This window comes from Mauremys reevesii, linkage group 4 (assembly GCF_016161935.1).
Source record: "Mauremys reevesii isolate NIE-2019 linkage group 4, ASM1616193v1, whole genome shotgun sequence".
In the NCBI taxonomy this organism is placed as follows: Eukaryota; Metazoa; Chordata; order Testudines; family Geoemydidae; genus Mauremys; species Mauremys reevesii.
In genome coordinates this window covers 119,112,171-119,133,145 of record NC_052626.1, presented here as the reverse complement: position 1 = coordinate 119,133,145, position 20,975 = coordinate 119,112,171, and the positions used below count along the sequence as shown (strand labels likewise).

Genomic DNA, 20,975 nt, shown 5'->3' with positions numbered 1-20,975 from the left:
GGCCTCCTTGGTGAAGAATTCACTGTGTCTCTTACACACCAAGATATACCAGGCCAATCCTTTATCTTTATTCCTCAACAGGCCACCCCCACCCCTGCTGCTTGTTTTGCCCTATAGATTTCCTTTCTTGTAGATTTCACAGCCTCTCAATTCACACTTGGCTCAGTTTGCAAATAGACATCCACTGAGAGGCACACAACACACAAATGGCCAGACAGGGAAATAGGCGTCTATTACCTCCTGTCTGAAAGGAACATCTCTGAGGTATGTCACTGCCTGGTGACCAGCTTTAACTCCAAGACCTTAAGAACATCATTTTTATTATAGATAGGTGATTCTTTAAATATTACCTGTACATACATTGCACAATGACCATGACGACCAGTAGGCTACTGGCTCTCGCTAGAGACTTCACAGGCCACCCTTCGGTGAGCTATTATGCAGGTAGCCAACCTAGGGGATCCCCGCAAAATCCTATGCTCCCCTGTGCCCTCTACCAGCTGGCATCAAGGGCTCCCTGGGTCACAGGGCCCATGCTGTATACAGAAGATATACTGGGGATACAGAGGGGCCTTCAAGTGCCCAGGACTGTGCTGTGGGCACCACAGATGCATATTTCATGAAGATACAGAGTAATTCACATTATTTTCTCCCTGCACACGGTCTCTGTCTCCGGTCCATGTTGTCTCTCTTACAGGCACCCAAATCCACAGAGGTAGACTGACCCTCCCTCTCGCCACCCCACCTTCCCTCCCCGGCTCTGGGAAACAGGCCAGAATGGGAGACTTTGGAAAGAGGAACCCTCACAAATGTCCACAAACAAACTTCCTGTCCCTGCTGAGCTGCCAGAATGGCAATAAGTTCCTCTGACAGGCTCTCTGCATTCCCGCCCACCACTGGACTCTGGCCAAGGAGGTGGGGAAAGCTGCCAAGGCAGAGAGAACCCTGAGGCTTGCACAACACAACACACGGCATCCCACCAGCCAGACAGCTAGGCAGAGTAAGTGAAGGCAGCGGGTCAGCCCCCGCTGAGCCAGGGAGACGTTGGGGGTGGGGGGCTGTGGGGAGTGGGAGATCCCCACGGGGCTGGGGGGAGATTGCTAGATTGATGGGGGGAGTGGGAGATCCCCAAGAAACTGGGGGGTGATTGTTAGATTGGTGGGGGGGGGCTGTGGGGAGTGGGAGATCCCCAAGAAACTGGGGGGTGATTGTTAGGTTGGTGAGGGGGTGGGGGAGTGGGAGATCCAGGACCATCCTTAGGCATAGGCAGAATACATGGCTGCGTAGGGCACCTAAAAATGTTGGCCACCACTGGGTCTTAGTGTCCACCTCTTGGCTCTTCCTATCCCTGTTCTGACCCTTTCTGCTGGCTGCAGCAGCCTGGTGACTCTTCCGCCGGAGGGGATCTAGTAACTTAAAAGTGAAAATGCCTTGCAGTCTGCCAGACCTGTTAGCACAACACTGAAACTGTTACAGAGCCATTCAAACCATTGAACAGGCATTTGCCAACCCCCAGGTATATACTGTCAGTTTCTGAATTTACTGACAAAAACAGTTGTGCGTTACTGTAATGTTTACTCAGAACATGTCAGTTAGTTTAAAATTTGCTTTAAAAATATTTCATTAGTGAGTTGGTGAAGATTATAAAATCACATCTCTAAAAAATCCTTGCATAGACTTTTAGATGCACAATCATCTTTAGCCATAAATGCTTGGATCTTCAGATATATAGTTTTTTAAATAAATCCTTCAAAAAACCACCCTTATCTAAAATACACGTTTTAATTTTAATTACTATAGTAAAAAAACCTCGCTTCCAAAATCTTACTGTCCATCCCTTTCTCCCTCTCCCCGCCCCACTCCATCTTGAAGAAAGCCCTTAAAGAGACAACACCTTTTTCCTTCCAGATAGCTGGACAAAGAGTTTCCCTTTCTTTACTTCTGACTATCTGATGAACTAGTTTTAAGAGAACCCTCCAGCAAAATCAGTACCTTATAAAATACTTTGTTATGCCTAAAATCTTTGGAAACATTTTTTTCAAGTTGGTAAAATTTCATAAACATGTGTATTGTTATGGAGATCACGCAAAGTAAATTAGTGTTCCCTTTTTCTAAAAGCAATGAACATTGTTATGAACACACAAAACCTCTGTGACTGATTAATTTAAAATAATGCCTTTGTTTCAGTGAGTTAACTATATAGTAATCTGGAATGATTACTTTATGAAGGTTTAAGAGTACATTTAAAATATAAAATCAGCTTAGAAATACTGATTAAGAAAATGTAAAACAGAGAAGAGCTGCATCATGTATTCCCTAATATTTAATGTTCCCTAATATCTAATGTTGTATTCAGCAAGCCAGCTAACTCACCCTTACTACAAAGTTTTTGCAAATAAATGTCTGACAAACTTCAAGGCATATAAAAAAACTGTGACTCACATTTTTTATTCCCAAGTTTAGTGCTTTTAATTAGGTACCTTCTGGCACATATGCAGCGAGTTCCATACCCATATGGTGCTCGGGCACCAGCAATATTCAAAGCCAGGGGCCCAGCTCCAGCAATATGTGGAGCCAGGTGCCCCCACCGCGCCTCCCCCGAGTGTTCCGCGGCCCCGACTTGCTGCCCCAGGCCCTGCCCCCTTTCCCGGGCCCGGGAGCAGAGAATCACTGATTGTCTCTCTTTCCCGAGCAGCTCCATGTTGCCTCCCAGCAACTGCTGCTGCAGGGTCCTAGTGCCCCCCCCTTCCCCAGCTCCATGGCCAGGACAGACTGACTCTGAGCCTGCCCTGCCCCCTCAAACCCTTCCCTTTTCTGGCAGGACCCTCAAGCAGCACAGCCCCCCCCCCTTCTGCCCGCAGTCACCACTCCTGCCCCATGCAAGGAGGCAGCCCCATCCCTCACCCCCAGTGAGGCTACAGTGACAGTGTGCTGCTGGGGGTGGGGGGGGTGGGAAAAGGGGGATCCTCCCCCAGAGCTTAGTGCTGCCGGCAGGGAAAGGGCTAGGGGGAGTCCTCTCTGGCCCCTGTCCCAGAGCAGCCTGCCTGCACCCCAAACTCATCCCGAGCTCTGCCCCACCCTAGAGGCCCCCCCGCACCCTGATCCTCTGCCTGAGCCCCAAGCCCCTCCAGCCCCCCAAACACCTTATTCCCAGTCCCAGCCACAGCCCTCATCCCTCAGCACTCTAACCCTCTGCCTTAGCCCCAAGCCCATCCAGCACCCCAAACACCTTATCCCCAGTCCCAGCCACAGCCCTCATCCCGCCGCACCCTGACCCTCTGCCTGAGCCCTGAGCCCCTCCAGCCCCCCAAACACCTTATCCCCAGTCCCAGCTAGGGCCGGCTCCAGACCCCAGCACGCCAAGTGCACGCTTGGGGCGGCATTTTGCCGGGAGGGCGGCAGGCGGCTCCGGCGGACCTTCCGCAGTCATGCCTGCGGGAGGTCCACCGGAGCCGCAGGACCAGCGGACCCTCCGCAGGCACGTCTGCAAGAGGTCCCCCGGAGCTGCGGGACCGGCGACCGGCAGCACACCCCCTGCGGCATGCCGCCGGTCTTGGGGCGCCAAATTCCTAGAGCCGCCCCTGGTCCCAGCCACAGCCCTCATCCCGCCGCACCCTGACACTCTGCCTGAGCCCTGAGCCTCTCCAGCACCCCAAACACCTTATCCCCAGTCCCAGCCAGAGCCCTCATCCCCCACACTCCTATTCTTGCCCGAGCCCCTCCCAAACCCAAACCCCTCATCTGCAGCCACAGTCTTCACCCCTGCACCCCATCCCTCTGCACCCCTCCCATCCCCAAACTCCCTCCCAGAACCTGCATCGTGCATCCCAATCCCCTGCCCCAGCCTAGGGTCTGCACCCCAGACCTCCTCCCTCACCCAAACTCCCACCCAGAGCCTTGGGCAGGTGGGGGGCGGAGTTTGGGGGCGGGGCGGAGTTTGGGCAGGGGTGGGTTCTGGGCACCACCAAAATTTCTACAATCATGCCACCCATGCCTTCTGCATGTCCATTCTGTGTGAGAGAGAGGGTATGGGGGTCTCTGTGGGGAACTGTGACTCTCTGCCACCGTGAGGCAGGTCGGGCATCTTGCTATCCTTTGCTGCCTCGTTCCTCCCCCCGGCACCCTCCCACCCCCAGGCTGAGAGCCCGGGCTGCCATTGGGCATAGGGGCACCAGTTTAATAATACTGTGTAGGGCCCCATAAATCCTAAGAACAGCCCTGGGAGATCCCTAAGGAACTGGGGGGGGGTTAGTGTTAGGTTGGGGGGTAAGGGGGACTTGCATCGTAGTAGTTTTGAATCCATCAAGAGTCCTGAACAGCAGGAATCAAAATGTGTCTCTGCCGATTTCCCTCTCTCTGTGTCTCTCTGAGTCCACCATTTCATTTCTCCCTCCATCTTCCTTATTCCCCTATGTGCTTCTCTCTTTCCCCTCCCTCTTTCTCTCTTATCTTTCCTCCTCCTCCTCTGCATCTCTCACTCTATCCCTCCCTCCCTAGGGAGCTCGCCCCGAGATCCCCATGGTGAGCACAGCCTTGGGATCTGGTCTCCCAAATACTTTGTCCCTCCTCCTCACTTTTTGTCCTTCCCTTTGTTTCCGTCTCCCTCCGTATAGCTTTTTTACTGTATCTTCCCCTCCAAACCAATTCTGTTTTTCCCTCTCGCTCTCTCTCTTCCTGTTGTTTCATTTCTCTCCCCCGCCCACACCCCCTCATCTCTGTTTCCTATTGTGTTTAATGCTTTTACACCAGTTTATTTCTGCAACATCCTTCAGGGTATACATCCTGAAAGATCTCTGTTTGGTTCTGTTCTTCCCCAGGTCCTGCTTTCTCCCAGCAAATGGGGGGTGTCCTCCTTCCCTGCTTTGGCCTCCTCTCTCTAACCCCCGTCCACTCCCTTATCTTTATTCTCTGGAATTTCTTCTCCCTTTGCCAGGGCGAGGGGAATGACGGGAAGTAACCCACGTGCTTGGCATGAAGCAATCTTTGAGTGTGTCCATGCTCCTCTCAGAGGTCTGGCTGCAGCACTGTGGCATACCCGCACTAGCTTTCATTGAGCTAGCGTGGAACAAAATTGCAGTGAAGATGTGGCAGGTTTCAATGTGAGCTGTCCACGCCTGCCCTGGATCCTAGGGACCTACTGTATTGCTAGTCCACCAGCCTTCACGGCAGTCTACCCAGGGCGGGGTTACTCGCCCCATGACCCCTTCCCCACTCCCCGAAGCCTGCAGCCTCATAACTTCCAGGTGCCTGGGATGTGATAGGGGCCAGGATCTGACCTGTGTCCCCACAGAATGCAGCCACAGGACTGGCCTCATTAGCCCCTGCACTGCCTTTCAGTGGAGCCTGGGAGTCACCCCCTTCCCCAGCTCCTTCTGGAAACCCTAAGGGGTAAACCATTGGGATCACTGTACATCAAATATCCATGGACTTCTCCCTTGGGATCCCATAGCAAGCAGGCCCCTAGGATCTCCCCTGGGATCCCCCTAGTGAGCTCACCCCTGGGATCTCTTCCCTGGGATCTACTTGGCCAACAGGCCCCCGGGTACTCTCCTCTGGGATCCCCTTAGAGAGCAGACCCATGGGACATTTCCTCGGGGATCCCCTTAGCAAGCAGCCCCCGGGGTCTCTCCTTTGGGATCCCCTTAGCGAACAGGCCCCTGGGATCTCTCCTTTGGGAACCCCTTAGCCAGCAGGCCCTTGGGTCTCTCCTATGGATCGCCTTAGACAGCAGCCCCCGGGGTCTCTCCTTTGGGATCCCCAGCCAGCAGGCCCTGGGATCTCTCCTCTGGGATCCCCTTAGCGAGCAGGCCCCTGGGATATCTCCTTGGGGATCCCCTTAGCAAGCAGCCACTGGGGTCTTTCCTTTGGGATCCCCTTAGCCAGCAGGCCCTGGGGTCTCTCCTCTGGATCCCCTTAGTGAGCAGGCCCCTGGGATGCCCATAGCAAGCTCACCCTTCCCCTATAGGCTATTTGTCTGAAGGGATTCCCCAGCTGTCCCATTCCATTGGCAGGAGGCAGAGGATTCCCCTCTGCCCGACTGCCGCAGCAGGAGCCGCCATTCTCTGCCCCAGTCTTGTCCTGCTGCTGACCCCAACTTCCCCGTTCTCTCCACAGCTGGCACCAAAATGGCAGCAACGGTGACAGAATCCGGGGGGGTGAAGGTCGTCACAGAGGTCATCCCGCAGACCGATCCCCGGGCTGCACAGCTGGACTCAACGGCACCACATCCCAGCTCAGCCCAGGTCAAAGGCTTCAGGAAGGCACAGCCCAAGGCACTGGGGGTGAGGATCTGACATCTGACATCTCTGCTGGACAAAAGAAGGGGAACTGAGAGTGACACCCCCCCACAGTGCACTTAGCGAGGGGGAGCTGGGCCCTTCCCCTCAGCTCTCTGGGAGACTAATGGACTCTCCTTCCCTTCACTTGCAAGGATGCTGTGGGTGAGGTCTAGACAAGCAGGAATTAACCCTTAACTGGTGTGGGGGGTGGCTTAGAACTGGAATCTGCGCCTGCACATTCAGCCCTTGCCTGGCTGCTGAGATGGCCCAACAAGGCCCAGCTAGCGCCAGCTGAACTGTAAGCATCACCCCCTCACTGGATGGTCACATAGCCCCTTGCATCCCTAAAGATTCCACGCTGCAGCTCCTCCAGCCACTGAAATGCAGCCACCTCTGGGGTGACGCACAGCAACTGTGCCGCAGCCATATGCAAGTGAAACAGCAGGAGGGAAATTTGGGGAAGGCAGTGTGTAATTACATGAGCCAGGATGCCAGATCTAGCCTCCCCCTTTGGCATCTTAAAAGACCAGGAGTGACCTCAGTTTTATCGCTGCTCCAAAAGGCAAGTGCCCCACTTTCCCTAGGGAGCAGGTCTGGAGCTAACCCCAAGTGAAGAACACCCCTATTGAATCACCAACCTTCCATGGTGCTATTAACACAGCCTGAACCCTGTTTAGCTGGTGAGAGCTGGCAAGAGCACACCATGAAGTGCTACAGCTGCAGGATTTCCTAGCTTAACAGCTCCCTGGCATCCAAAGGCATAAACATCTCCCCGTGTGCCCAGAAAAATGCTGCCCAGCCAGGCAATGTAAGGCAGAGAGGATTATCTCCATGGGAGGATTTTGGTGCCTCAACCCGGTTGATTTCCCCCATCTGCTCTCATTCTGCTGATAAGTTTAGGGTCTGGGGCTGACCTAAGGGCTGCAGCTGAGCGTGTGTGTCTCAGACACTGTGGGTCATCAGGAGACGAGCTCCTCCAGGAACAGAGGTCTGAAGTGGCGATGTAACGGGAAGTCGCAATTTGTTCCCCAGGGGGGGTAGGGGGAAAGGGAGAAAACAGAAAATAATGACAATGGCAGCAGTGGGGATGCAGCTGCTATTCATAACGGTACTGGGGATGATAAAGACGATGGTTAGCATTGATGGTGGGGGTGATGGCGGTGATGATGCTGGCAGGGTGATGGGGTGATGATGATAATGTTGGTGGGGGTGGTGGGAGTGATGATGATAATTGCAGAGTGATGGGGTTGGCAGGGGTGATGGTGATGGGGCTGATGACGTTGGCAGTGTGATGGGGTGATGATATTGGCAGGGTGATGGGATTAGTGGGGCTGATGGTGGTGCTGTTGGCAGGGGTGATGAGGTTGGTGGGGTGATGGCAGTGATGATGTTGGCAGGGTGATGGTGTTCATAGGGGTGTGAATGTTGGTTTGTTTATGGCGGTGTTGTGGTTGGAGGCAGTGATGACTTTGTTGGGGTTATGGGGTTGGTAGGGCTGATGTCTTTGGCTTGGTGATGATGTTGGCGAGGGTGATAGTGTTGGTGGGGCTGATGGTGGTGATGATGGTGGCGGTGATGGGATTCACAGGGTTATCTTTGAAAACTCATGGCGAACGGGGGAGGTCCCGGATGACTGGAAAGGCTACTGTAGTGCCCATCTTTTAAAAAGGGAAGAAGGAGGATCCAGGGAACTACAGGCCAGTCAGCCTCACCTCAGTCCCTGGAAAAATCATGGAGCAGGTCCTCAAAGAATCAATTCTGAAGCACTTAGAGGAGAGGAAAGTGATCAGGAACAGTCAGCATGGATTCACCAAGGGCAAGTCATGTCTGACTAACCTAATTGCCTTCTATGAGGAGATAACTGGGTCTGTGGAAAGCAGTGGATGTGTTATTCCTTGACTTTAGCAAAGCTTTTGATACGGTCTCCCACAGTATTCTTGCTGGCAAGTTAAAGAAGTATGGGCTGGATGAATGGACTATAAGGTATAAGAAAGCTGGCTAGATCGTCGGGCTCAACAGGTAGTGATCAACGGCTCCATGTCTAATTGGCAGGTGGTTTCAAGCGGAGTGCCCCAAGAGTCAGTCCTGGGGCCGGTTTTCTTCAATATCTTCATTAATGATCTGGAAGATGGTGTGGACTGCACTCTCAGCAAGTTTGCAGATGACACTAAACTGGGAGGAGTGGGAGATACGCTGGAGGGTAGGGATAGGATACAGAGGGACCTAGACAAATTAGATGACTGGGCCAAAAGAAACTGATGAGGTTCAACAAGGACAAGCGCAGAGTCCTGCACTTAGGACGGAAGAATCCCATTCACTGTTACAGACTAGAGACCGAATAGCTAGGAAGCAGTTCTGCAGAAAAGGACCTAGGGATTACAGTGGACGAGAAGCTGGATATGAGTCAACAGTGTGCCCTTGTTGCTAAGAAGGCTAATGGCATTTTGGGCTGTATAAGTAGGGGCATTGCCAGCAGATCGAGGGACGTGATCATTCCCCTCTATTCAACATTGGTGAGGCCTCATCTGGAGTACTGTGTCCAGTTTTGGGCCCCACACTACAAGAAGGATGTGGAAAAATTGGGAAGAGTCCAGCAGAGGGCAATGAAAATGATTAGGGGGCTGGAGCACATGACTAATGAGGAGAGGCTGAGGGAACTGGGATTGTTTAGTCTGCAGAAGAGAAGAATGATGGGGGATTTAATAGCTGCTTTCAACTACCTGAAAGGGGTTCCAAATAGGATGGATCTAGTCCTTTCTCAGTTATAGTAGATGACAGAACAAGGAGCAATGGTCTCAAGTTGCAGTGGGGGAGGTTTAGGTTGGATATTAGGAAAAACTTTTTCACTAGAAGGGTGGTGAAGAATGGGTTACCTAGGAAGGTGGTGGAATCTCCTTCCTTAGAGGTTTTTAAGGTCAGGCTTGACAAAGCCCTGGCTGAGATGATTTAGTTGGGAATTGGTCCTGCTTTGAGCAGGGGGTTGGACTAGATGACCTCTTGAGGTCCCTTCCAACCCTGATATTCTATGATTCTATGAAGGGTCTGGTTGGCCTGATGGGGGTGATGATGTTGGCAGGGTGATGGGGTTGGTTGGGCTGATGGTGGTGATGATGTTGGCAGGATGATGGGGATGATGGTGGAGGTGATGATGTTGGCAGGGTGATGGGGTTGGCGAGGGTGATAGGGTTGGTGGGGATGATGATGGTGGGGGTGATGAGGTTGGTGAGAGTGATGGCGGTGATGAGGTTGGCAGGGTGATGGGGTTGGTGGGATGATGATGGTGGGGGTGATGATGCTGGCAGGGTGATGGGGTGATGGCAGATGATGGAGGTAATGATGTCAGTGGTAGTGGCTATGGTGATAACAGTGATGCCATAGATCATGGTAATGCTGCCGCACATATTGTGTATAAGTGACACCAAGCTCCATCTCCTCTTCCCCTCTAGGCCATACAGATCATATCTGGTTTCACACAGATCTCCTTTGGGATTGCCTTGATGATAACTGAATCCTCAGCCCCAGCCCTCACCGTAGCCAGCGGAGTCTACTTCTGGATCGGCTTGCTGGTAGGCACAGCCAGCTCCGGTAGTGAGGAGCTCAGCCCGTTGATCCAGTTTCGGGGGGAGCAGGGGCATGTCTCAACAAATCTGCTCTGGGATATGCCCTGGACTCCGGCACAGAAGACAGTGAGCATAGCCAGGCAGGCTTTCAGAATAAAAGGGAGTGTGCTATGCACTGAGCCCTTGGGAAGGGAGGAGAAGATGGTGGTGACCCTGCAAATGCTTTCAGGGTGGACTCACTCCCCCTAGGATGGGTCCGTTTGCTCAACCTGTGGCAACTCCATCGGGCCCCCCATGGTACAGGGTCACAGCATGCAGATGTGCACCATCCTGGGCCAGCATGCCATCGTCAGCACTCACAAATATTTTGGGTTGCAGGCCTGCAAATGAGGCTCATGGAAACATGGGAGAGACCCCTGAATGCTGCGGCAGACTGGCAACTCTACCCTTATGACATTGCTCTGCCCCAATCGTGCCCCAGATCAGATCCATCCCCCAGGCTGGTGTGAGGGAGGGGTTCAGTCTGCTAGATTTCACCCCAATCACCGCTGTGACAGAGATGTCCGAGCTCTGGCAGGGAAGAAATCCTCTGTGTTTTGATGGTTATTCTCCCCTACATTCAGTCAGGCTCCTGTGTGTTTAGACCCAAGTCTGGGAGATGGTAGATCTTTGCCACATCTCTAGTGGCAGCGCCCCATAAGACTACTTAAACTGATGCAGCCATCAGCAGGGGAATAAATTGGCCCTTATTCTTAGATCAAGAGGCTCATGTGATTCTCTCTCTGAGTCCCAAGCTCAGGGTCAGTTACCTGTGCATATAGGCTTTAAGGTCCTGTCCATCTGTCATGGAAGCGATGGATCCATGGTGACATGGAGGAAAAGCAAATCCCATCTGGAAAACTTCACAGTCACCTTGCCATATGGAAATGCCCAGCAGATTGCACTGTGGTGCCAGACAATGACCCTTTGGCTTCTGAGAACTTGGGAAAATCCCAGCTCCTCTTGGTTGCTCTGCAGTGAGAGTCCCATGAGATGGGACTTGAGAACCTGTGAGACCTCAATCCCACCCTTAATCTCCTGAAACTGGGTCTCTTTACACCTTGATCCTAGTGACAATCATAGATCAGGGTTGGAAGGGACCTCAGGAGGTCATCTAGTCCAACCCCCTGCTCAAAGCAGGACTAATCCCCAGATGGATTTTTGCCCCAGATCCCTAAATGGCCCCCTCAAGGATTGAATGCATAACCATCAATTTAGCAGACCAATGCTCAAACCACTGAGCTATCCCTCCCGCAATCTTGTATCATCTTTTGGGGCAGGACTTCCGTGGCCCATAATCCTGTGGGGTTCATTCCACCCAGTTCCAACGTGTGTGTGATTTTGAGTGGGATGGGAACCTGCCGATGACTCTTCCCCATTTGCTGTTCCCTGGGCAGCTCGTGTCCTCAGGATCCGTGCTGGTGGAGACTGAGAGAAGAGAAAGCATCCGGCTGGTAAATATCCTCCAAGCATTTTTGTTCATGAGAGTGGGACTGGTGCGTGGCTGCACTCCAGCTAGCCACAGCGGCTGATGGCACCTAGGAGGCCCTATGTAGCCTGGATGCAAATTTCAGAAGCCCTGAGCCTGCTTTAATTCAGGCCGTTTCTACACTGCAGCTAGGAGGTGGGATTCCCAGCTCAGGCAGACGAACACGTGCTTGCTCTGCAGCGTGGCCATGGCAGCATGGGTGGTGGTCCCAGTACAACCCTGTCCAGGATCCTAGGTACATACTCAGGTTACCTGGCTCACGCCGCGTGCCAGCACTGCTAGTTTTAGGTGCTAGCTCGAGCAGAGCTAGCATGTGCACGCCTACCTGAGTTGGGAGTCACACCTCCCAGCTGCTGTGTAGATGGACCTTACACTAAGGGCTGGGATGTGGAAGGGTGGCTTTAACCACATTTGCTCAACCCTCTCCATTCCTGCATCCGCTGGAATGAAGATTTGAGCCCATGGACTGTGCTGGGAGTTGCTGGGACTCTGAGCCTCACAAAATGGGGTCCTAGGACTTTAATATCACAACTGCATAACAATATAGCCCCATCGCCCCCTGCTGGAACAGATATGCTGCATCCTCCAAGTCAACATGCTCAGACTCCAGACCAGCATGGGGAGTCCATGCCAGACCCCAGAGCTCCCCACGTAGGTCACGCAGCCCCAGCTGTTTCAGCATATGGACTGTCAGCTCAGGTGCCTCAGCTGATTGGCCCGGATGTGACAGAGTCGCCGTCCTCCAAACTGTTACTTGTGTTGTGTGAGAGGAACTGACACAAACTGGCCACCTGCCTCTGCAGACAGTAGAGCCTTTAGAGATTACACCCTTATTATAAACGTGCCATGAGGATGGCTTTGTAGTTAAGGCTTTCGCCTGGGGATCTGGAGAGATGGCTTCTTTTCCCAGTCCTGCCACAGATTTGACCTCAGGCAAGGCCCTAATGTCTCTGTGCCCCAGTTCCACACCTGTAGAGCGGGAGGTGGGGGCTGGGGGTTATAACAGCTCTTTCTGCCTAGTCTGTTTGGACGGTAAGACCTTTGGGGCAGAGATTGTCTCTTGCTGTGCCTGTAGGGCCGCCATCGCACTGGGGCACTAATCTCGTGAGTGCTGTAACGATGACAGATGTTGTGCCCTGCTCTCCTCTAATTGGTTGTGATTGATCCAGGTGAAAGTCTGCTACATTATCAGCGGCCTGGTCATCCTGGCCACCCTGACAGCTGTGATCATTCACAGCCTGGAGATCGGCCAAGACATCCCGTGGTGCAGCACACATGAGGGCGGCAAAGTGACCCCGCTGAACTGCGCCCAATATGTCTACGTGGGTACCTCTTCCATGCCCCTTGCTCCTGCAGCAATCCACAGCCTCTTTGCAGGGGCCTGACTGGGTCTAGCACTCCAGGGGACCTGGGATCACCTTCTCAGGACCCACTGGCTCCGCAACATGAGAAAAGAAGCTCAGCAAGGGGCAATGAATCCATCTGTCCACCTGACTGGGGGTGGGGGTTTCAATTAAACAAGAGGACCAGGAAGCTGTAGTAGTTATTCACTAGACCAGCGTGGGTCAGGAGACCTCAGCTCTGTCACTGACTTGCTCTGCAACCCCACTCTGTGCCTCAGTTTCCCCATCTAGGAAATGGGGCTAATAGTGCCTCTCTCAGGTGGGTTGGCCGTCACAATGTTTGTGAAACCCTTTGAGAGGCTCAGATGCAAGTGGTGCTGCAAACTCTTGCAGATTTATTTGAGTTGCACAATATTTGGTGTTTTTCTTAAAGCCCCAGCTCCTGGATTAGGTTGATTAGTTGAGACTCTCAGCTGCCGTTTAAAACAAACAAAACAAAAAAGAAAGGATCCTCCAGGCTTCTGGCTGTGGGGAACTGAAAAGCAAATAAAATGAACCCCATATTTGTGTGTTGGGGGGTTAAATCTCATGATTTTTACACCAAACTTGCAATTCTTTGAGGCCTGACATAATTTTTGCTTGCTTGCAATTGTCAATAAGTAGGGAGAGGTTAGGAATGGGCTCTTTCTTTAACGGGGTGCCTCCACAACAGCAGCATTGCCCCAGGGCTAGATGGGGCCCACACTAAGAACTGCTTCAACTCAGCACCCTGAGATTTAAAGAGACCAGTTTTTCCTTGGCCAGCCGGTATAATGATACCATCAGTATGTAGCCCGGAATGGGGACTGGATCACTCAGCTGTACAGCCTTATGGGAGGAAGCTTAGGAGTGGGTGTAGGGGCTGTGTGTGGTTGTTATGGGTCTCCATAGCACCTGGTGCACAGCAGCTACTTGAGAGCCTGGCTCTTTAGCTCAACCTGTAAAGACTCCATTGTTTAGTTCTCAGGGGTTCCCCAGTTCAGTTCCCCCAGGGGCTAGCTAAGATGGTGGCTGATCCCCTACAATATAAAGTAAGTGCTTGTAATTTTAACACCATTTCCAATACACCACACTGTAGAGGCTCCAAGCTTAGTTCCTGGTGTGCCATCCAAGATAGCAGCCATCACAATGGCCGTAGTGAGGGGAACAGTACAGAAACTATGCTTTAATGCAGGGCCCATATTGTGCCATGAGAAGCTGCAGCGCCCTCGACCTGCCCCGATCCAACACAACTTCTCCCTTCCTGACCTCCACCCTGTTGCCAAACCCTCCTCCCTCAAACATGCTAGGTGGGTTACTGAAATCTACCTGGGACCCCATGGGTGTGACCTGGCCAGGGCCCTCCCTGCCAAAGCAATGAGCATCTCTAGTGAGCTTCACAGAGCGAGTGAGAACAAGGGGCAGGAGAAGAGCCAGAGATGAAGGAGGGGCAGGGAGCTAGACTCTGAAACAAGACAGGCTCTGCCCAGCTCAGCCCTGGGAGGAGAAGGGATTCCCTTTGGTTGTACTGGGAAAGTCACTGCCTAATGCAGCCAATTTGAGTCCTAGTCAGTGCCACGCAGGACCCAACCCATAGTATGTCTGGCCACTGGATGGCTGGGCCCCATTGCCATGACCTGCCCCCTATCAGGGCATATGGCAGAGAGGAGAGTTCAGGCAGCCCTCACCCCCTCGCTGTGTAGTAATGACACCTCTCAGATGGGGCACAGGCCTCCCCCAGGGTGAGGTGGCCCCATGCACTGGGGTTGCCAGATGACTTCCCCTGGGCTTTCTTCCCCACAGATTCTGAATCACGGGATTAACTCGATATTCATCCTGCTTTGCTTCTTGGAGCTGTGCACGGCCATCACTGCCCTGGTGTATGGACACAAGGTCTTGAAACAGCAGGACTACACGCAGATGGTGAGGCTGGAGCCCAGACACACTCCCTGCCCTCCAATCCTGGAGCAATCGCTCACACACAGTGATCATCTCAGGCCTGATCCATAGCCCATTGACATCAGCAGAAAGACTCCCCTTCCCTTAGCCCTGGAGAGACCTCCTGCCCCATCGCTCTGACAATGGAGCCACCAGCTGAGCCCCCGTTGACGTCAATGAGGGTTTGTCCAGGGATTTCAGTGGGAGCAAAATCAGATCCCCATGACCCCTTTCCTTGGGGAAAGGGGAATTCATTGCCCATGTTGGATCAGTCCAGCGCTTTACCTCTATGTTGATCCACCAATGGATTCTAACCCTCCCTTGGATGAACTAGTCAGAAAAGGTGGAGGTGGAGAGGGCCAAATGCTGGTTTTTGGTGTAATCCTGATGAGATGGGAAGGTGAATTCTGTTCTCTGATTATTCCCCAGCTGCTGTGATGGAGCAGAGACCGGCTCTGCTCCTCCCACCCCCCAGGTGTACTGAGAACATGATGGAGATTTCCTGCACTGGAGCCACAGCGACATGGACTCTGGCCACTTCTTCATCTTCCCAGGCAGGACGGCAGAGGGAGCAAACTCTGAGCCCCAACATCTCATGCAGCCCCCCCAACTCTTCTGTGTCTAGGGGATAGGGGCAAATGCTGAGCCAGACACCACTATTCCTGAGTCCCCCAACTGAGAGATGAGAGCAGCTTTAACGCTCAAAGTATCCTCTGACTTTCCCTGCAAACTCTCCTGTCTGTAACCTACTGCAGCCCATGACCTCTCTCAGAACCCTCCTCACAGAATCCCCTCATGGACTCTTATCCCTGAACTTCCTCCCCCAAAACTAGAAGGCAGGAGTTAACTCTTTCTGCACCCCAAAACCCTTGCCTGATTTCCAAACGCTCCAGCCTGTATGGGGACGGTGAAACAAATTGACCCACACACGCCTTCCCTGGCCCCTCAAACTCACCAGTCAGTAAAGGGGGAGGAGCTGGAATGAGACTGAACCCAGCTCTCCCCCACCCCCAAATCCTCCTGTGATCCCTGGAACTCTCTGCAACCGGAGCACAAGACAGCAAGCTCCAAAGCCATCCTTCCGTCCTGCTCACGCCTCTCCCCAAGTTCCACAAACCCTCCCATCTGCACAGGCAAACAAGACGGATGGGGAAAACAGTGGGAGCCAACAGGATTATGGAGTAGAAGTTGATCCATCCCTTTTTCTTGGTCTTTGCCCCCTGGTCCCCTCACACAACTTAACTGCACCAAGGCAGAGAGTGGGGGTCTGTTTAATTTTTTTTTATTTGTGTTGCAGTAAAGGAGTGCAGTAAGCAATGGGCTGTGGATAGAAGGTAACAGATTCTGTAGCCAATAGTCAATATCATATTGCCCACGAACTGTAACATAAGAGAATCACTGTTCATCTGTTACATGATGGAACATACAGGGCAGCATGTGATATAAAAAAAAAACCCACTAGAGATATGACATCCTGATTGTCCCAGAACAGAGCAGTGATGCCATGATCTCCATGTAAATGCCACATTCAGCCCTCAGTAACTCCTGATGTCTTGGGCTTCCACCAAGAACTTGGCCACTCTGCGTCCAGAAAATCCTCACTCGTTCTCCTTTCATGTTGTATTATCCCATCCAGATCACATGTTTTATGGACTGGCCCTTAGCACTTGACTTCTTTGCTGATTTCCAGGTCCTTAGAATGATTTCTTCAGCTACTGCTGATGCTCTCAAACAACATATTTCTAAGGGAAAGTCAAATCCTTAGCAGCCTTCAGGACTTGCAGAATAAAGTGCTTAGGACCACCAGGGTTACTGCTGTTTAGAATCGCATTCACTCACTTCCTAACTTCTTTCAAATCTTCTTTGGTTTTATGGCAGTGGTCATCCAGCTCTTTCATTCTGAGGATCATGTCATAAAAGAAAGATCTCACTGATCTCCTTCCCTTCCAGTACCCCACCGCTCCCATTGCTTGGATCTTAAAATGTCTCATTCTGTAACCCACCAGGAAGGGATTCAGTGTGCGGAAAAGGGACACCTCTAGGGCAATATAATGTATCAGATTTTTCATTCTACTGCGTACCGTGCAAACGCTAAAGATGCATTTTTTTGCTATATTAACTTGAGCTTACAGTATTATTATAACAAATGTTCCCACAGAATGTTATGTCTAGCTACATCCCTATCTGTTCATTCAAAACCAAGCTTACCTCTCAAATTTGAGAAGTGTTCCTTACTAGTCTTGGATTCTGAGTGGATTCTGGATTCTGACCAGAGCTAGTCAGGAATTTTTTAGCAAAAAAAAATATTTTTTGGTGTGGAAATGCCAATTCACTGAAACCAAAACGGTTTGTGAGAAAAGGGTGGTTTTGAGGAACTTCTTGTTTAGAAAAATTTTGGGACAAAAGAGTTAAATTTTATTTTTCAAACAAAAAAATCATTTTTTTCAGTGCAAAACTACTTTTCATTCAGAAATTTAAGATAATGATAGCAAAAAAAAGTTAATTTAAAAAGGTAAAAATCAAAATGAAATGTTTTGATCGACCCAAACGAAAAAAAAATAAAATTTTTCAGTTTGCAAAATGTTTTGAGATTTTGACATTTCATCCCGATTTGGGCTAAGAAAAATGTCAAAATCTCAAAAATTTTATCCAGATGGGAACCGTTTACCCAGTTTTACTACTGAGTACTCAGAGTTCTAGTTCACTGCATTGGGCATTGCATATATTCAGTGCTGCTTAAGGTCAGCTGTTAGACAACGACAGCAGAAAGTGTTATATAGACTGGATCAGAATACCAGAATTTGTCCCCTGGATCTTTCCAAAGAAAAAATTCTGTTTTTAAATTTTCTGATTGGAAAACGTTGGTTTTCTGTGGGGCATTTCAAAACTAAAACAAAACAAAAAAAACCCCACTCATTTTGTTTTGAAATGCCACTTTGAAACAAAACAAGAGATATATTGTTGCATTTCAAAATGTAGATTTGAAATTAAAAATTTAAATGTATTTCAATTTATACTCTTTCATTTCAGCTTTTGAAAACTGAAGAAATTGGGATGGTTACCCCCCACTCCCTTTTTTCACGTTTTCCAGTGAAGAAAAATGGGGAACAAGTTGAGAAAAGTAAAAATAAAATGAAACACTTGTTCACAGTTTTTTTCAGTTGTAAAAGAAATTAAAAATTAAAGAAAGTAGCACTTTTAATAACTTTTGTAAAAAAAAAATTCACATCTTTTCAGTTCAAAAGAACTTTTCACTGTTTAACTCTTCTGAGTTGGAAGAAGTTAAAAGGGGGGGGGGATTTCAACCACCTTTTTTGCTTCCTCCATTGAAAAAAACAAAGAGGAGAAAGTCACCAAAAGAGGAATTTCCAAAACATCCCCAAACCCAAAGGAAAACTGAACTTTTTCAGTATCTGAATCAAAACAACATTTTAAGTCAAAAATGAAAGAATAAATGTTCCTTTAGTTATGGAATGTCAACAAAAAGGCTTGTTGCAAAATGTCACTTTAAAATACTCTGGACATTGATTTCTTAGGAAAGGGATTGTTTACATAAGGAAACTGACCAGAATAACTATTTCAGAATAGCTCCCCATCTGGACATTCTATTCCAGAATAAAAGTTACTTTACTCCAGAATGTGCTTCCAAAGTGGAGTAACTATTCTGGAATGAAATCACTTTTATTCTGGAATAGTGCATATCAATAGTCAATATCGTGTTGCCCACGAACTGTAACATAAAAGAATCAATAAAGTGGTGACAATGTGAACTGCTTAAACAGTTTTACATTGTTTTACACCAATACAGAGGTAACTGGTGAACTTATGTGGCCTATGTTATGTAGAAGGTCAGACCAAAATGGTCTAATGGCTTCTTCTGGCCTTAAAAACTATGAATCTAAATCTTTGGAAAATGAGGTCCATGGGACACACTGCCTTGTTTAAGCTGGTAAACGGGTGAGCATCAGGATTCTGCTTAGAGCTCACACCTTTTATTATGTCAATCACACAATTAATGTCTTTTCTGCATATAACAGGGGTGGTCAACCTGTGGCTCCGGAGCCACATGCGGCTCTTCAGAAGTTAATACGTGGCTCTTTGTATAGGCACCAACTCCAGGGCTGGAGCTACAGGTGCCAACTTTCCAGTGGGCCAGAGGGTGCTCACTGCTCAACCCCGGGCTCTGCCACAGGCTATGCCCCCACTCCACCCCCTCCCCTTAGCCTGCCATTCCCTCGCTCTTCCTCCCGCTCCCCCCAGAGCCTCCTGCATGCCACAAAACAGCTGATCAGGAGGTGTGGGGAAGGAGGGGAAAGGTGCTGATTCACAGGGCTGCCAGTGGGTGGAAGGTGCTGGGAGTGGGGTTTGGGAGCTGATGGGGGCTGCTGACATATTACTGTGGCCATTTGTCAATGTACGCTGGTAAATTCTGGCTCCTTCTCAGGCTCAGGTTGGCCACCCCAGCATATAACCAACACATGGCAATATTAGCATTAGCACTGAAGAGAATAACCGTATAATGCTGTCATTCTGAACAACTGTGTTATCATTTCAGTATATATCAGCCTCTTCCCATGCAATTACCTTTTCAGATTAAAAGTGCTCTCATTTTATGAAATGCTTTGTTCCTCATTTTGCTCCCTGATCCCTGGAGCCTGCACCCCTGACCTCCTCCAGCACCTCAACACCAGCCCTGAGCTCCTCCCCCACCTAAACACCTCCTGGAGCCTGTACCCCACCCTTGCCCCAGCCCTGAGCCCCATCCCATCCTCCAAACCCCTTGGCCTCAGTCCAGAGCCCCTCCTGCACCCCAAACCCCACCCCAGAGCCCACACCCCCAACCACCGCCCTCCCCCCCGTGAAAATGGGACAGTGAGCAAGTTTGGGGAAGGGCGAGGGAGGGGCCGGGGCCCCAAAGACGTGGTGGGCCGAGGCCGGGGCCGGGATGTTCAGGTGTCTGCCATTGGAAAGTTGGCCCTACCTTGCCCTATGATGCCCCTCACAAACATGGCGGACAGGGGGTGGGTTCTTCAATGGTTCCCCTCACAAACATGGCACCTGACGTCGGTCTGGTTTGATTCTGAGCACGCGTAGAGTCCGGAACGGTTCCTGTCGCGCGCGCCAATGACGTCGCTGGCAGCTGCTCCGCGCTGAGAGGGGCGCGGCGGGAGGCTGCAGCTGGACACGTGGGGATGGAGCCGGCTCCAGGCGCCAGGCGGCTGCGGAGGCCGGAGGCTGCAGGCGCAGGGGATGAGCCGGCGCTCGAGCGACCCAGGAGGAGCCCAGGGCGCTCTTCCGCCGCTCAGCCCCGAGGACGGGCAAGCGGTACCCCGGGGAGCCCGGCCGCGGCGAGACCCTGGGGTGGCTGGCCCCGGCCCTGCCCTGCAGCGGCGGAATCCGGCCAAGAAGGGCAAGGAGGCGCCGGCGATTCCCAAGGGAAGCCTAAATCCGGGCAGGTGGAAGGATCCCGGCAAGAAGCGGTGAGCAGGGAGGCCGGGCGAGAAGGTGGGGTACGGGTGGGGAGCCAGGGTAAGACCATGGGTGTGGGTCTGGGAGAGGGAGACTAGGGTAGGGTTGTGGTGGCATAAGGAGGCTTATGGCGCTGGGATCTAGGAAGGCTTGTGACTTTCCCCATGATGTATTACAAACAGATGGAATTGGAGATGGGCGCTAATGCTAAATGGGCACCCAGGATAACACCTCTCCCCTTTGTAAGAAGTGCTCTGGAATCTGTTCCTGACTCTGGCCTGTTGCTGTGTGAAGCTGTCTTAGTGTAAATGCTCCCCTCTGTGTGTTGGTGGCTGATGGGAATTCTTTCTCTCCCCTCTTCTTCTTTAGGTTTTCTCATATGATTCCAGGACAAATGGCCGCTCCGCACCTCCTGGGAGCCCGAAAGATGAAAGAGCGCCAGGAGAAGAAAATAGTCAAGGATTTTGCCCTGGCATCTTCAGGAAGAAAAACAGAGGGAGCGTGAGGTAAAGGAGGGGATGGAGCAGCACAGCTCACTGCCCACTCATTGTGTGTGTGTGTGTGTGTGTATGTGTGTCTCTCCCCTCCCTGCACCCACATGTGTTATCACAGCGTAAACTAGGCTCCAAGAGGAGGCCTGGTAATGGTTAATGAACCCCAAGATTTCATGGTATCCCCAAGACTCTTGGAATTGCCATTTCTTCTGCCTGTCATGAGTCAAGTAACCTTGCTGTTCTGTCTCAGTTCCTTCAAAGCTCTAAGTCTCCAGTGCAGAAATGTGCCTCTCAGGCTATAGAAGCCTCCTCAGACCCCCCCAGCTCCTAGTTCCCACCTCAACTCA

General features: G+C 51.2%; 1 protein-coding gene and 1 long non-coding RNA gene across 3 annotated transcripts; one reads left to right on the top strand and one right to left on the bottom strand.

Moving 5' to 3' along the window:
* The first annotated feature begins 877 nt into the window (after positions 1 to 877).
* LOC120404801 lies at positions 878 to 15,193 on the top strand. Of its 2 annotated transcripts, none has more exons than XM_039537799.1 (7): positions 878 to 1,000; positions 6,115 to 6,281; positions 9,725 to 9,844; positions 11,275 to 11,331; positions 12,536 to 12,688; positions 14,531 to 14,650; positions 15,095 to 15,193. In XM_039537799.1, the coding sequence occupies exons 2-7, from the start codon at positions 6,126 to 6,128 to the stop codon at positions 15,101 to 15,103; spliced, it is 615 nt and encodes a 204-aa protein (XP_039393733.1). In that variant the 5' UTR covers positions 878 to 1,000; positions 6,115 to 6,125; the 3' UTR covers positions 15,104 to 15,193. The 2 variants fall into 2 exon arrangements, with proteins under 2 accessions (XP_039393733.1, XP_039393732.1); XM_039537798.1 differs by lacking the exon at positions 878 to 1,000 and adding an exon at positions 4,907 to 5,010.
* A 1,147-nt stretch (positions 15,194 to 16,340) lies between these two features.
* Positions 16,341 to 19,862, bottom strand: LOC120404805. The gene is made up of 2 exons (XR_005598184.1): positions 19,647 to 19,862; positions 16,341 to 16,564 (listed from the first exon to the last, which is right to left on the bottom strand). It is a non-coding gene; the product is annotated as an uncharacterized LOC120404805 (long non-coding RNA).
* Positions 19,863 to 20,975: the final 1,113 nt, after the last annotated feature.